The sequence below is a fragment of the Ursus arctos genome, unplaced genomic scaffold, assembly GCF_023065955.2.
Source record: "Ursus arctos isolate Adak ecotype North America unplaced genomic scaffold, UrsArc2.0 scaffold_12, whole genome shotgun sequence".
Lineage (NCBI taxonomy): Eukaryota > Metazoa > Chordata > Mammalia > Carnivora > Ursidae > Ursus > Ursus arctos.
Window position 1 is genome coordinate 22,972,624 of NW_026622786.1, and position 14,787 is coordinate 22,987,410.

General features: G+C 39.1%; 1 protein-coding gene across 4 annotated transcripts in view; it reads right to left on the reverse strand.

Annotated features, from left to right (window-relative positions):
* Positions 1-354: 354 nt before the first annotated feature.
* The window catches only part of CDC14A (cell division cycle 14A), a 208,582-nt gene continuing 194,149 nt past the window's right edge, over positions 355-14,787 (reverse strand). For all 4 annotated transcript variants that reach the window (XM_048220695.2, XM_044383602.3, XM_048220698.2 and 1 more), the window contains one exon: positions 355-2,665. In XM_048220695.2, coding sequence (XP_048076652.1) covers positions 2,636-2,665 — 30 coding nt within the window. In that variant the 3' untranslated portion in view covers positions 355-2,635. The remainder of the gene's footprint in view (positions 2,666-14,787) is intronic.

Here is a 14,787-nt window from a genome sequence, read left to right on the forward strand (position 1 = left end):
GTGTTGTGAGAACTGCTAATTGGCAGATTTTCAACTCAAGAAGTGAAACTACCTTCCCACTCACACCCTTTCCTATGTGTTCTGAAAAAAAATTTTTGAAAGACAAAAGAGAAAGGCAAAACCTCTGAAACATCACAATCCAGAGAGATCCGGTTTAATGCATAAAATATCTTCAATAAATAGTGCAGCTTCTTCTCAAGCTGACTCTTCAGAGCATGGGTGCAAGTGGTGAGGTTTGTTCCATCTGATTTATTTCTATAATTTCTCCTTTAAGAAAAATGGTCATTCTTCTCAAAAGGCACTGATCACCAGTGTATCATCCAATAGTCATAAATGACCAAGCAGGACCCAAAATTCTCATCACAATCAGTGTTTTATTAACAGAAAGGAAAATAAGAGAGAGAGAGAAAGACAACAAGAGCCTGATATAATCTGACTTGTGTGAAAGGCAAAGTATAAGATTTCTTTGTGCTCATTGTCATACACTTCAAAAAAAAAGGCCACAACCTGGAAAGGGAATAAAAGATAAACTAAAAATCCAGAATGTAGAGCTTGAGACACTTGAAAGACACCAAATATAAAATTACAAAGAGACTTCAGTACATTGATAACTCAAAATACAAATTATAAAAGTCAGGGAAAACATAAATTGCATAAAACTTTTATTATTTATTAGCAGTACATTCTTCTACACTTTAAAATAGAACATAATATCTTTCGGAAGGTAAACTATTCATAACAAAATACAAGTCAACAAGTTTTATTTTTGGAGTAGAATTACTTTGCTATATACTTTCTATATTATATACATACACTTCTTGGTTTGTCTAAGTATCTACATGTGTACAAATAATTTTAAGACATCACATGTAGATACACATGACGAATATACACACATAACTATGGAAATTTAATAGTAGTCAATTTTACAATCATTTCAATAGCTGCACACACATTAGTGTTCACAGAACTAAAACTGTCAACACGGTTCCCTTTTCCACACTTCGCAAACGTCATCTCAATTACTTTTCACTGATAATTTTTAAAAAATACTATCATCTTCCTATACAACTAACCAATCTTTTTTTCTTTCTTTTTTTTTTTTACAACTGATAATAAAAATATTTTACTATTTCAGCTTTAGAAAAGGTATACAATTTAATTCCACTTATTTTCATTTTTGACTCCTAAAACATACAATTCATTTTTTCCCGTCAGCTTTAGTGCAATTATTTGGGACTGCAGTTACGGAAGTTTAAGTCATGAACCTGAGCCAAACAGTCATTCAAATGCCTTTTTAAAATGGAAAACACGAACGTGATGTTTGCTGAAGCATATGTAACAGCCTCAAGGTGCCCCCTCCTAATAAACAGATTATAAATAACTCCGCGGTGGCGAGTAGAGCACTTCGTATGGATCCACTTCGCTGTGTGAGGAATCTGTTCGGAAGCAGCAGGGAAAACAATCAACATTGAAGGCTCCCCAACCGCCCAGAGAAACGAAGCCTCCAGGCTTCTGGGGCCAAAACACAGATTACACTTAGTAAATGGGCCGTGGGTACCTGTAAGGAGTCCCTTCGATCTCCTGTCAGGCTGCTGATACGCTAGCTTGTGTGTTAGGGGTTTTCATCTGTTGCAAACATATCTCCTTTGATACAGAGAACTACTTAGCAGCATCCTTCTTCAGTTTTCTCTCTTCATCGATTTAAAACAGGTGCCAGACCCTGTGTGGTCACAGGCGACAACCTCGTACCAAACGCGGAATGTCCTAACTGGGGTAAGGGCTCTTGTGAGAGGAGGAAAGAGATACAGGCATTTGGAATGTTGAGTCATTTCACAGAGAGAAAAGCTGCGTTTTCAGGAGAAACAGGCAGTGAATGCTGATCTCCAACTGGATGTTAAGTATGGCTAAAGCCCCACAAGGATGCGAAACGAAATGGCTTGGCAATAAAAACAGAGGGAAAGGAAATGGCCTAAATAAGCCATATCAACCGACCATCCTCCTCTCACCGGAGATCAGCTTGGATAAACTCATCATATTAGACTGACTTCCCAAAAGAATGAACTGATGTGCCATGTTCGGAGTAGGAACATAAAAATCACTTTCTAAAAACTTTCTCCCTTACTTTTTCTTCATAAAGAGGAATTATGTATTCATCGTAGACAAAACCATACTAAACAAATTCAAAGTACAAATTTTTGGTAGCAAACAGCAAGAAAAATCTAAGTCAAAATATAGTCTAGTTTTTACATTATTTTATATATTTATAACTTTATCAAAATAGTCTTTTAAAGTTCACAATACATACATAATGTAACACTGTACACATAAATGTAATAACAAATGTATTACAGAAATACATTAAAAATAACCTTTCAAAATACCAAATTCAACATTACGACTGTCTTAAAAAGTGTTGACAGCTCCATAAACCTAGTTTCAGTGCATTTCGAGTAGTCGTTAGCCAGAGTTTTCTGGTTTCAAGTCTCTCGAAGGTCTTATGTTAGCGCTCTCCTTAATTTAAGGTAAGAAGGCAGAAAGACTCCTCCGACAAGCGGCTGCTCTCTCTACATTGCTCGTCCAGACGCAGACCTTGTGTCTAAGAGCCGAGCGCTTTCACCGGAGTGGCGGGGCCTTAGTAATGAACATATTCAGACTGAAGGGACTGTGTGGGGGAGAGACAGAAACCCAGGTTAAAGTCCATCACACACAAAACTGGTAGTACACCCTGCAGCTTCCTCCTTGAACACAAGGCAGTTTGCGTCTATTACATAAAAGATCAATGAGATAAACTAAGAAGAAAATAGAAAAGGATAAGAAAAAAAAAAAAAAACCAAAGCATTTGCTAAGAATAAGATATTCAATTACGTGACATGTTTGCAAGAAAACCGTATTTTAAAAGGCTTACAATTTTTTCGCGGCAGTTAAAAATTAACTGTTATTTGCAAATTGGTAGGTGGCACCAAACTTACTTCTGAGCTTTTGTGCAATAATACTGAGTTTGACTCAAAAATATTAAATGACATCTGTAACTAAATTGAAGTTTCTTAGAAAATACCTTAAGATTATATATACTTTTTTATTGAATCCAATGCGTATCAACTGTTAGTGCTTTTAACGCAGTAGAATTAGCCGTCATTTAAATAAATTCCTTAAGAATGCTTGAATTTAATAAACAGCTTACACGTCCTTTCCTTTTAGGGGGACACAGAGCACTACTAGCTTTGAAATCCAAGCTTAAGACCCAAAGCATTTGTGCAGAAGAATCTTGCAGTCATAACATAATAAATGGTGGGCAGCTTTTGAGAAAAGTAAACAGTGCAAATCCCTCCCACATCATATTAGATAATCATATAAAAGGAATATGGTGGGGACGTGTAATCAAGAATGCACTGATAACAGATATTAACCAGGAGAAGATAAAGCTAGGTCTGGCAAAAAATTTGCCAGATACTTATTTTGGGGCAGCAAACAGCAGTTAAAAAGAAGGAACACAAAGAGTCTGAACACGAACAAATTCTTTTGCACAATTCTAATCGAACACCTCAGAACAGCAAGGTTTACTTGATTTGCTACCAAATGTCCTTTTCTCCTCCCCCAACCATTCTTTTCCAAACTGATCTGCAGCGTGGTATTCATAGGTCTTCTCAATTCTGAGACTAGTCCATTTTGCTGATCGTAGGCGTTTTAGTAAAGAGAATCTGTCTGTTGGGCAAATCATCTGCAAAAAGATTCAAACTCTTTCTGTTCACTCTCATGCTTCACAATCCCAGTGGATTTATACCCTGTGGGCAGCCATTTACTAAGTATCTATCAATGCTGTGAGTCAAAAAGTTAGCAGCCTGCCCACAAACGGCGAAAGCCCACACCGTCACACAAACACGAAGTGAGAAGGCAAAGGTGTCAATGTTCAATAACGTGCATCATGTGCGTAGGGTGACAGGAACACTGTCCACAAGCAAAGCGTGAGGTGAGGAGTGGGAAGGGAAGACTCGGGGAGGGCTGTGGTTCCTGAGGCTGCAGGTTTCCAGGAAGAGGTGAAATGCGAAGAGGGAGAATGGAAATGTTAGGAAGAATGAAAAAGGTTGTCAGGTCGACTTTCTCACTGCAGAATGTGGTTTATGCCAAGCCTTCAGAACAGGGGAGACGATCAAGAAGTAGGGTACTGTCATACAAGTACACCTGCACTCACGGAGAGCCTCAGAGGTAAAACGGAAAGTCCAGTAAAACCGGTCTAATGCCTTCAAGCCCACGTACATTTAATTTGTAGGCCCATCCGTTGCCATCCTAACAATTAGAAGTAGACTATGACTTTTCTAGCTGCTTTTTCCCAGTTTCTTCTGAAGTCTGGCAAGTAGGCAAGGAGGGCAGGGCCATAGGGTCTCTCCAGCAGCAAGACTGAGAGGCGTGCAAGCTCTACGCTGGCCAGTGCTTTCGTAGGACTAGTTAAATGCTGCTTTTGTTCCAATTAGAAAACTTATTCGTGTTTCCACTAACAGAAACTATGTAGCTCCTCAGATTGCAGTAAATTTAGAACAGAGTTGTTTTTGCAAGCACCCCTGAAGTTCCATCGATTCTCAATAGACAGAGATAGAGCAAATGAACGATACCAGGCAAGTGGCCTTTACTAACATTTCTTCCAGGTAAAGGATTTTTAATATGCATTAATATATAGGGGGTCAATATGTGTGGGTACCTATCTTTATTTATTTTATGGAATCATGATGCCCATGGAACTGGACAACAGAAATAGTCAAGAATAATTTTAGGGATGTCCATCATTCCTATGAAGTATATATTCATATTTGCCTCTGGCAGAAGCCTTTCCTTACACACAGCAGAGGTCACAAACTCTGGCTGCTGTTTAATCCAACCTACAGATAACAGTTTCTCACAATCCCTGCTGCTTTCCTTTGCCACCCACCCACCCAGTGTGCTCCCTTATTGTTGCCTAACTGGCTCCGGGTCCTCTGCAAACAAATACAGACGTGATTTGGCTGAAGAATGGACCTTCTGTCATGCTGGTTAATTCATTCGACACATAATTATTAAAGAGCAATAGTATACATTTGGCACTGGGGGATAAAAATAAGATACCAAAGTTCTTCCATGGTTTCTTTACATGGTGTAAAGAATGTTAAAGGAAATAACAGATCAGTAAAAGGGCTTAACAAATTATTCCGACATCAGCGTTTCGTAACAAATTCACTACCTTTCATTTTCAATCAAAAACAAAAACCTTAATGGAAGTGGAGTTAGGGAAGAAAGAATTGTTAGAGACTAGGAGACATATTCACTTGAAAAAAACATAACTAATATTTCAAGGCCTCTTCACTGGGGAAGCAGTCATGTGGGATGACAGTGACATGTAGATTTCACATGCTTCCATGATGGGGCTGTACCAAGAGCCTCTGGCTTATCTGTTAACTGTATCCTAAAGTTTCTAATAAATCTCCCAGAAAACACAATAGCCATCTATTAGCATTACTAATTTTTACGGCGAAGATGCAAATGTATTTTGTACTCCATAAACAATATCATTCTTGCTATTGATTTTATTATTCAGAAAATAGATTAAAGTACCACTATCCGGAATTCTTAATAAACTAGATATATGACTGAAGAGGTCCATTATTCTGTGATACTTATTGAGTACTTCCTATATACCAGGCACAGTTCTAACCATTTTGTAGGCATTAACTCATTAAATGCTCCAGGCAATTCATTTTACAGATGAGGAGATTGAGGCATGCAGCAGTGAAGTACTTTGCCCAAGGTCACACGATGAGGGGGTGGTGGAGCTCAGCAGTGTGACTTTTTAAAGCCCAATGCTTAGCCACCGGAGTATAATGCCTCAAGACACTTCAGCTTTTGTCCTGTGATCACTGCATAGTCAACTGGATATTGTCTATCACCCTAACACAGACAAATACTAACCAGAAGCAGGGTATGATCCTGAGTGAGAAAAGAAATATTAAATTACAAAAAGAGAAAGCAATATTTATTATGCTATAAAGGAGATATAGACATTTTAAAATGAAAAATCCTATTAGGACCAAATCCAAAGTAATTTTCAGGAATATGCTAAAAAGAAATTTTCTTTATAAAAATACCCATGCTTAAGTGTTCGGATTAAAGTTTTAATTCTGCTTGGCCAATGGTTATCACTACAGTAAGAATTAATACCTAATGCATCTGAAATTTTTACAAACATTCAGGAATGACAACGGATATGGTTATGAAGGAAGTGGCACCTGAGGTGTAAATATTATTTTACAAGTTAGCCCTTATTTTTATATATATATAATTTCTCAAACAGAATATTCAAGTTCCTGAGCCAGTAAGTTCAACAGGATTACGGTGAGTTAAGACCAGATCCAGTTTATCATGAATATATGGTGTTTTTATAGTGTGAATACCATAAAATTAATAATACAGCAATATTCAGCCTGCAAAATAAGGATAAAATTACGTTACACTTGCAGCCCCCAAAATTTTTATGTCAAAATATAAGCTTCCATCAAGAAGTCTTGTTCCCTGAAAGCAGTTAGATTTGACATAAAACAAAGTGTTAGGTAAGGAGATCAAGACAATTTGTTCTGCTCTGGAAATTTGCTACTAATCTGTTTTGGCAGATGTAGGTAGTGACTTTAAAAATTTAGCTATTCTGGAGGTGTTTCTTTTTTAAACAGCCCAGTTACCTAATCACGGTAGAAAAATGTCTAATAATTATAGATATAAATACTGTAAGATTGTTAATAAATGCAATTATACATCGACTATCAAAAACAGCAAGCTGTAAAGAATAACGAAAAATTTAGGTCCTTGCCAGCGAATGAATGGAATGACGCCTTAATGTTCAAATAATTTTGAACATGGCCCTATGACCTGGAGTGTTAGTTTCGTACTAGGTCAAAATCCTGACACAATCACCATGTGCTTTTGCCACACTGACTTTTTGTCTCCTGCATTTCCCCATCTTGCCGAGTCCCTTAAGGAAGAAAAACTACCCTTGGTTTGAGTTCTAACTACAGAGGAAAAAAGCACCTTAAAAAGTGGTTTGTTTTCATGGCATAGATAATTAAAAGAAAAAAAATGTGTTTGGCAAAATATAGAACTCCAGTGTTGAATTTTAATGAACAAATGGGAAAAAAGTAAATACTGAGGAATAATAAGTTCATCTATAATTGCTTCTATACTCTGGGTTTCTTTTATGGCTTTGTAATAAACAGTTTCCAGTTTTTGTATTGCTTACAGGTTACCAACACGCAAAATGTGTGCGTTGATACCCATTTCCACAAACGTGGTTTCACAATACTGAAAGTTTTTGCCTTTGCTAACATAATAATACTTCTCCAGTAACACTAGTAGAGAAACATTGCTGATAAGGTTTTATTGGCATCACATGAACACAAAAAGGCTAAGGTTTTTTGATAAATTCAGCTTTGAAGGAGGTGTAAACATTTTTCTGTACCGTTCTCGAAGCATTTCAGGGACCCCAAGATTTAACGAGCCAATTTCGGTTAATTAAAATGCTATATAAAATATTCTTTCACCTTCTTACCTAACTTTTAATAGATTCTTTTTTCTGAGTGAACTTAATCTGTGCTTTTCAACAATCACAAAACGCTCAATTGTTAGATGACGGATTGTTGTTGACATTCAACTTGACTGCCAACAATTCGTGAGCGCTGCCAGTTCATTTGAACAGCAAAATTATATCAATGCAAGCTTGGTTAAAATGTATTTTAGTAAAGCCACATTTCTAGAAGAAAAAAAAAAAAAAACCCTCTCAGATGACTGTATATTAAAGTGAAAGCTGAAAACCTGTTTTCCGTTTTGTTGGCGCTTCCTGTGCTAACGGTGCTAATGGGCTCCTAAGCACCTTAGCTCTTGGCTTCGCATTCAGGGTCCTAGATATATTATCCAACTTCTAGCTCGATAAATATTTATTAGGCACTCACTATACTTTGGAACCTGAGACAACAAAGATGCCTCCAAGAAGCTTAAAAGCCAGCAGAGGGAAGAGAGAATCACATACAGCTTAACTAGAATATGAGAGCAACGAGGAGGTGGGGGGGGGGTGTAAACAAAGTCCCACCAGAGTCGAGAAGGATGGGTCACAAAAAGATGCTTCAAAAAGATGCCTGTGGAGCCAGGCCAGGAATTATAAGGAAGGAGGGAGGAAACGCAGAGTGAACCGCACGCGTGAGGTTTGGACACGAGGCAGGACCCGGCGCTCCTGCAGGGCGGCCGTCAGCGAGCCGGGCGGAGCTGCTGGCGAGACGTGGGGGAGGCACACGGTCTGCTGCGGAAGGGCTCCGAGTGGCAAGCCACAGGATCCAGACGGGACCCCACAGGCACAGGGGAGACAATAAACAATTCGGAACACAGGAACGGTTTAATCACCTGTCTCTTAAAATCTAACACCGGCAGCAATATAGAGAAGAGATTAAAGGCGAGAGACACTTAAGGCAGGAAGAAAATTTAAAGGGCTATTCCGAAAACAGTGTGGAGGTCCCTTAAAAAGTTAAAAATTGTGCTACCCTATGATCCAGCCATTGCACTACTGGATATTTACCCCAAAGATACAGATGTAGTGAAGAGAAGGGCCATATGCACCCCAATGTTCATAGCAGCATTGTCCACAATAGCTAAATCGTGGAAGGAGCCGAGGTGCCCTTCAACAGATGACTGGATTAAGAAGTTGTGGTCCATATATACAATGGAATATTACTCAGCTATCAGAAAGAACGAGTTCTCAACATTTGCTGCAACATGGACGGCACTGGAGGAGATAATGCTAAGTGAAATAAGTCAAGCAGAGAAAGACAACTATCATATGATTTCTCTCATCTATGGAACATAAGAACTAGGATGATCGGTAGGGGAAGAAAGGGATAAAGAAAGGGGGGGTAATCAGAAGGGGGAATGAAACATGAGAGACTATGGACTATGAGAAACAAACTGAGGACTTCAGAGGGGAGGGGGGTGGGGGAATGGGATAGACCGGTGATAGGTAGTAAGGAGGGCACGTGTCGCATGGTGCACTGGGTGTTATACACAACTAATGAATCATCGAGCCTTACATCGGAAACCGGGGATGTACTGTATGGTGACTAACATAATATAATAAAAAATCATTAAAAAAAATAATAATAAATAAAGGGCTATTCTGAAACCAGGGATGTACTATATGGTGACTAACATAATAAAAAAAAAATTTAAAAAAAGAAAAGAAAAATGCACAGATATTGCATGAAAAAAAATAAATAAAAAAATAAAGGGCTATTCCGATAGTCCACGAAGACCTCAATTAGGGCAACAGTGATGAGAATGGAAGAACAAACCAGACATCTCAGAGGGATGTCTGTTAGGACTGAGTGGCTGGATGTGCAGGGGGAAAGGCAGCAGTAGTGTCAAAGAGGATTCCAGATTTCTAGCTTGGATGACAGTTACTAAGCCAGGAAATGAAAGGAGGAGCAGGCTATAGGAGGAGTGTGAGTTCTGTCCCAAGTAATGCACGTAAGAAGTTAGACGTGTAGATTCAATGCCCAGGAGACGATTACCCAGACACAAAAGTAGGCCAGGGTCAGAGACTTGGGAAAATCCTGAAGGAGCGGGCAGAGGAAGACAGACAGGTATTAGCTTAAAGGGGAGGGAGAAAAAGAAATGGGAAAAGAGCATTCTAAAACTGAAAGGAGACAAAAAATAATAGGCAAAAAGGGTGCTTGACATTGTCAAATGCTGTAGAAAGACTAAGAAGGAGATCATCTGATCTGGCCTTAAAGATGTCGAGAGCAGCCTGTGGGAGAGACTCTCACCAGAATGGGGAGTCACCTCTCCTGCCCCGAGTTTGGACATAAAGGAGACATTGTGGGCATCTGGGTGGCTCAGTCAGTAAAGCATCTGTCTTCAGCTCAGGTCATGATCCCAGGGCCCTGGGTTAAGCCCCATGTGGGGCTCTCTGCTCAGCAGGGAGCCTGCTTCTCCCGCTCTCTCTGCCACTCCCCCCTGCTTGTGCTCTCTAGCTCTCAAGGTGAAAACATGAAGAATACTCCAAAAAGGACAAAAAATTATGAAACAAAAATAGGCAGGTCCAAATAAAAACAGATGCCTGCCATAAAGAATGAATTATAAATGCTGGGAATAAAAGACATAGCCATTGAAATCAAAAGGTCAACAGGTTGGGGATACATTCCAGAATGGACACAGTTAAAAGAGAATTAGTGGGTTGGAAAATAGCAGGAGGAATTCAATCAGAACACAACCAGAGCAACGGGAATTAAACAAATATAAAACAGAAGGTAAGAAATACTGAGGACAGACTGAACGTAAGTCTAGGGGGTATTACAAAAGGAGAAGCAGGGGAAAGGCAGGTAATATCCAAGAAGATAATGCCTAAGAACGTTGGTCATTGAACAAGCCATCGGCCCTGAGATTCAAAGCACACACTGAGGCCCAAAAGGATAAACTATACCGAGTCCGCATCTAGGTATATTACGGTGAAACTGTAGAACTTCAGGGAAAAGAGATAAATCTTCGAATAATTGGTTTTGTTCTTCAACCACAGAAGCTTTTTAAGCAAAGGATGACATTAGGAAACTCGTATTTTAAGCAGATTCTGGTAGCAGGGCAAAGCCAGATAGAAGGGACCAGAAAAACAAGGGCAGATGGTCAATTAAGCCAGAAGATGCCCTCATGGAGCTTTCCATTTGGTGGGAGACAAGGCCTTATACGTCTCTGTCTTACCTTCCTCCACTAAAACAATACTGCGCTCATGGTAGACGCTCATATACATATTAGATAATTTTTTTAATTGGACAAGTCTTTATACATATATAGTATAGCAAAAAGTTCTTTTGCTCCTGGCCAAATAAATAAATACAGCAAGATTTTCTTTTGACTTAGCAGTGTAATTGGTATCATGTAAATAAGAAGGTGTCAAATTAAGTTGAACAACCAAGGCAATTAATAATTCCAATGTACTTGAGATTAAAGCAAGTTCTGTATTTGAAAGAGTCCTTTCAAATGGAGAGTCAAACACAGCTGACAGGCTTTGTACAGCAAATTAATGTAAACCACTATTTAACCCTGGAATCGGAAATTCTCCTTAGCTCTACCTGCAAACACTGTGTGTACCTAAGAGCTTATATGCAAATTTAAAGGCACCACCTGAACCATGCTGACCTCAAAACAATTTGATGCCTTGTGAAGTAACATTCTCAAGTCCCCTTGGAATGGAAACAAAAGAATACCAATGCTGAATAAAGGCCAAAGATGTGGTTCAAAGACAGAGCTCACGTTCTTGATATAATTAACATCCCTTAGCCGAAAATTCCATCAAATTTAAGGTAATGCCACAACACAGAGAGGAGAGGGGAAAACCACAGCAACTTAAACATACAAGTTTAGAAAGCTGGTACTAACCCTTAGTATTAAATACAATATTCAATCTTTAAGCTTTGTGATTCAAGATTATATTTAAAATCAGGACAGGATGACAGTTTTTAGAATGGGGAACAGGCAGCGGGGAAAGACAGCAAGTTTAAATTAAGGAAAGCTATTAACATCAACATCTCATTGGAAAGTGGAAGCATTTTATTGGGAATGGATGTTCAAACAACCAATCAGTAGCTCATCCCCGTCACACAAACACCACTCTGAAGTGAAAATGAAGCAAGCTTTCGTACACATGCCCATCACTCAGATTTTCACCAAACTGGGTATTTTACCAACTCGATCTAATATTTCCATCTTATTCCAAGTCCTACTTTAAGAATCAGTAATTCCTGAAATATATATATATATATATATATATATAAAACATTATTTTATATATATAGATAACATATTATTATATATATATATATGTATGTGTATACACACACATATATATTTTTTTTCCCGATTAATGCCAGAACACAGAAGAACTTAACCTATTCACAGGCTACCAAGGTGGTTCTGGTCAAATTTGAAATAGAGAACACACAGAACAAACTGGTGGTTGCCAGAGTAGGGAGATGAGGGATGAGCAAAATGGGAGAAGGGGTGTGGGAGATACAGGCTTCCAGTTATAGAATGAGCAAGTCACAGGGATGAAAAGTACAACATAGGAAAATAGTGGATGGTACTGTAATATTATCGTATGGTGACAGATGGAGCTACCCTTGTGGCGAGCACGGCATAACGCATAGAGATGTTGAATCACTGTTGTACACCTGAAACTAATGTAACATTGTGTGTCGACTACACATCAATGAAAAAGAAGAACCACAGCCAACAAATAAATGCAAAGGGACAAAAATAATACGGGAGACAAAAATAAAGTTGCCTTATGATTACCAAAATATAAATAAATTTGCGATAGAGAACCCATCCACAGGGTCTTCGGAACCAAAGAGCAGACTAGGCTGCACCCCCCCACGCAGGAAGCTGCGTTCAAGCCAATTTCAACTGTGGCGTAAGGAGAACACTAGGGTAAAACAGGAAGTACACACACAATAGTTCATTTCAAATCTCCTTTCCACTGTAAACCAAAGGAATATTTTTAATTTCTTTCTGTATCTAGTACTATGTTAGAAAGCATAAAATATAAAAGAACTTTATGAAACTTTGCATGTCGACACACAAAGAAAGTTTAAAAGTTGGAGGCAAGTCTCATATATACGGACAATGGTAAACAAATAGACGCCCAGGTATGTAACAACAGCCACGCATACTGATAAAGTACTAATATGCATCATGGGTAGGAACAGAGGTTCAAAAGGAAAACATTGGGTGGGTTCAGTTTCTGGAGGAAAGCTTCAGAGAGTAGATGGAAGGTAGTATATCTCTTTAAAAATGAGAAATTGGTAAAGAGGGCAGGGGGCTTTCAAGAAAGGGCTTTCCAAAGGCCAAGAGGTGGGCAATAACGAGAATAGGGGGGGTCGGGGACAAGGGAACCCACATTCGGGGACAAGCAGGGTAAATGAGGTACAATGATAAGATAAGGGGACCGGAGGGCCTGAGAGCTCAGTGAAAGAATTCAGGATTAATGTTCTAGCACGAGGGGATCCTGGTCACTTTTGAACAAGTAAGTAAAATGATGAGATCAGTTCTCTCTTACCTGGCAGTGCTTTAAAGGGGGCTTGGCAAACCACAGCCCAGGGGCCAAATCCAGCCCACCACCTGTTTTTGTAAATAAAGTTTCACTGAGACACAACCACACCATTTGTTTATGTATTGAGTTGAAGAGTTGGGACACAAAGCCAACACAATGACTATCCGGCCCTTCACAGAAAGAGCTTGTGTCCCTACTTACAGTATGAATTAATTAAGAGACTGAGGGAGGAAGATCATCAGTGAGGCTAACACAACAACAAAGATGAAAAACGGCAGAATAGAGGAAAATGGGAAAATTCCAAGAGACAATGAAGGGCCTCAGCAATATAAGCTACAACATCACCGTGAGAATATCTCTGGGAACGTCCAAAGACCAGTATGTAAGAATGAGAAATGAAGCTTAAGAGACGCTACTGCTTAGGAAGAGTAATAAAATCACAAAAAAGATTTTAATAGGTGATGCCCAAAGCAGCTTTCAGAAGAACCTCATTATAGAGCCGCTTACCTTATTTATATTTACAGACCCTACAGCTCAGTATAAGAGCTCATTCCAAAAGGCTAGTCCATATAGCTAAGATTAATGTGACCCTATGACACTGAAGTGACAAAAAATTCTTTGTAACCAACCTGACTCTATACATATATATATATTTTATAGCAAAGCACATTACTTTACAACTCCTCAAAAAGCTCACTGTTTTAAAAAAAAGATGTTTACTAAGTACCATCGTTTTCCTTTGGGTAGTTAAGTTTCCACTTACAAAAATAAAAGTATAATTTAAAAATTAATAATAAATATATGGTGGATTTGTTGGTCATATATGATTATTTGATAGCATCACTACTATTGTGTGTAGTAAAACACGCAATAATGGTTGAACAAGCATAGCGATTACGCAGGGACACCCGGTGAGGCAGGGACGGAGGGCAGCAGATAGGGCTCAAACCAGTCTCCCTGCCCTCAGGGTTTCTACCAAGAGCTGTTCTGCACACGACTGCCAGAATTATCGTCATCGGAACATTTCTGATCAAGTCACTCTGCTGACAAGATTCTGAAAGCTCACAGTGCGCTTCCCGGTTTGGCTTCAGCTTAACCTTCCAGCCTCATCTACAGGTGACCTCCCCTGGCTTCAGCTACACGGGAGCACTCTTAAAACAATAACGGCTAGCAATTATTGAGCACCATCCGTAAGCAACTGGGCAAACTACTTCATATGATTTATCTCCTCAGTTAATCATCACAACCAGCCTAGTACAAAGATATTACGATCACTACCCCATAAGCTTCAAGGCCCCACAGTCACATAAACTCCTTTCAAAGTACACAGCCCTATGTTGTATAAAATTTACAAAAATTCCTATTTTGCCTTCTTTATCTTAAACATGGGTCCCACCAAATTGTGTAAGCTTCAGGGTGTCCAAAACCCAGATCTGCCCCTGATTATTATCATTCCCATTATTCCCATTTTACTGAGGCTCAGCGAGGTTAAACAACTCGCCAAAGTACTCACCACAAGGAAGTGGCAAGAGAGAAAATTTGAACCCAGGTCTACCTGTCTTCAGAACCCAGGAGTCTTACTACAGTACGAAGCTGCACTTCTGGTCTTATGGCTCCCGTTGCCTGCAATGGCCATTTCTCTTCTTCCTATTTTCATCACTAGATTCCCAGCAGGCTCCTACTCA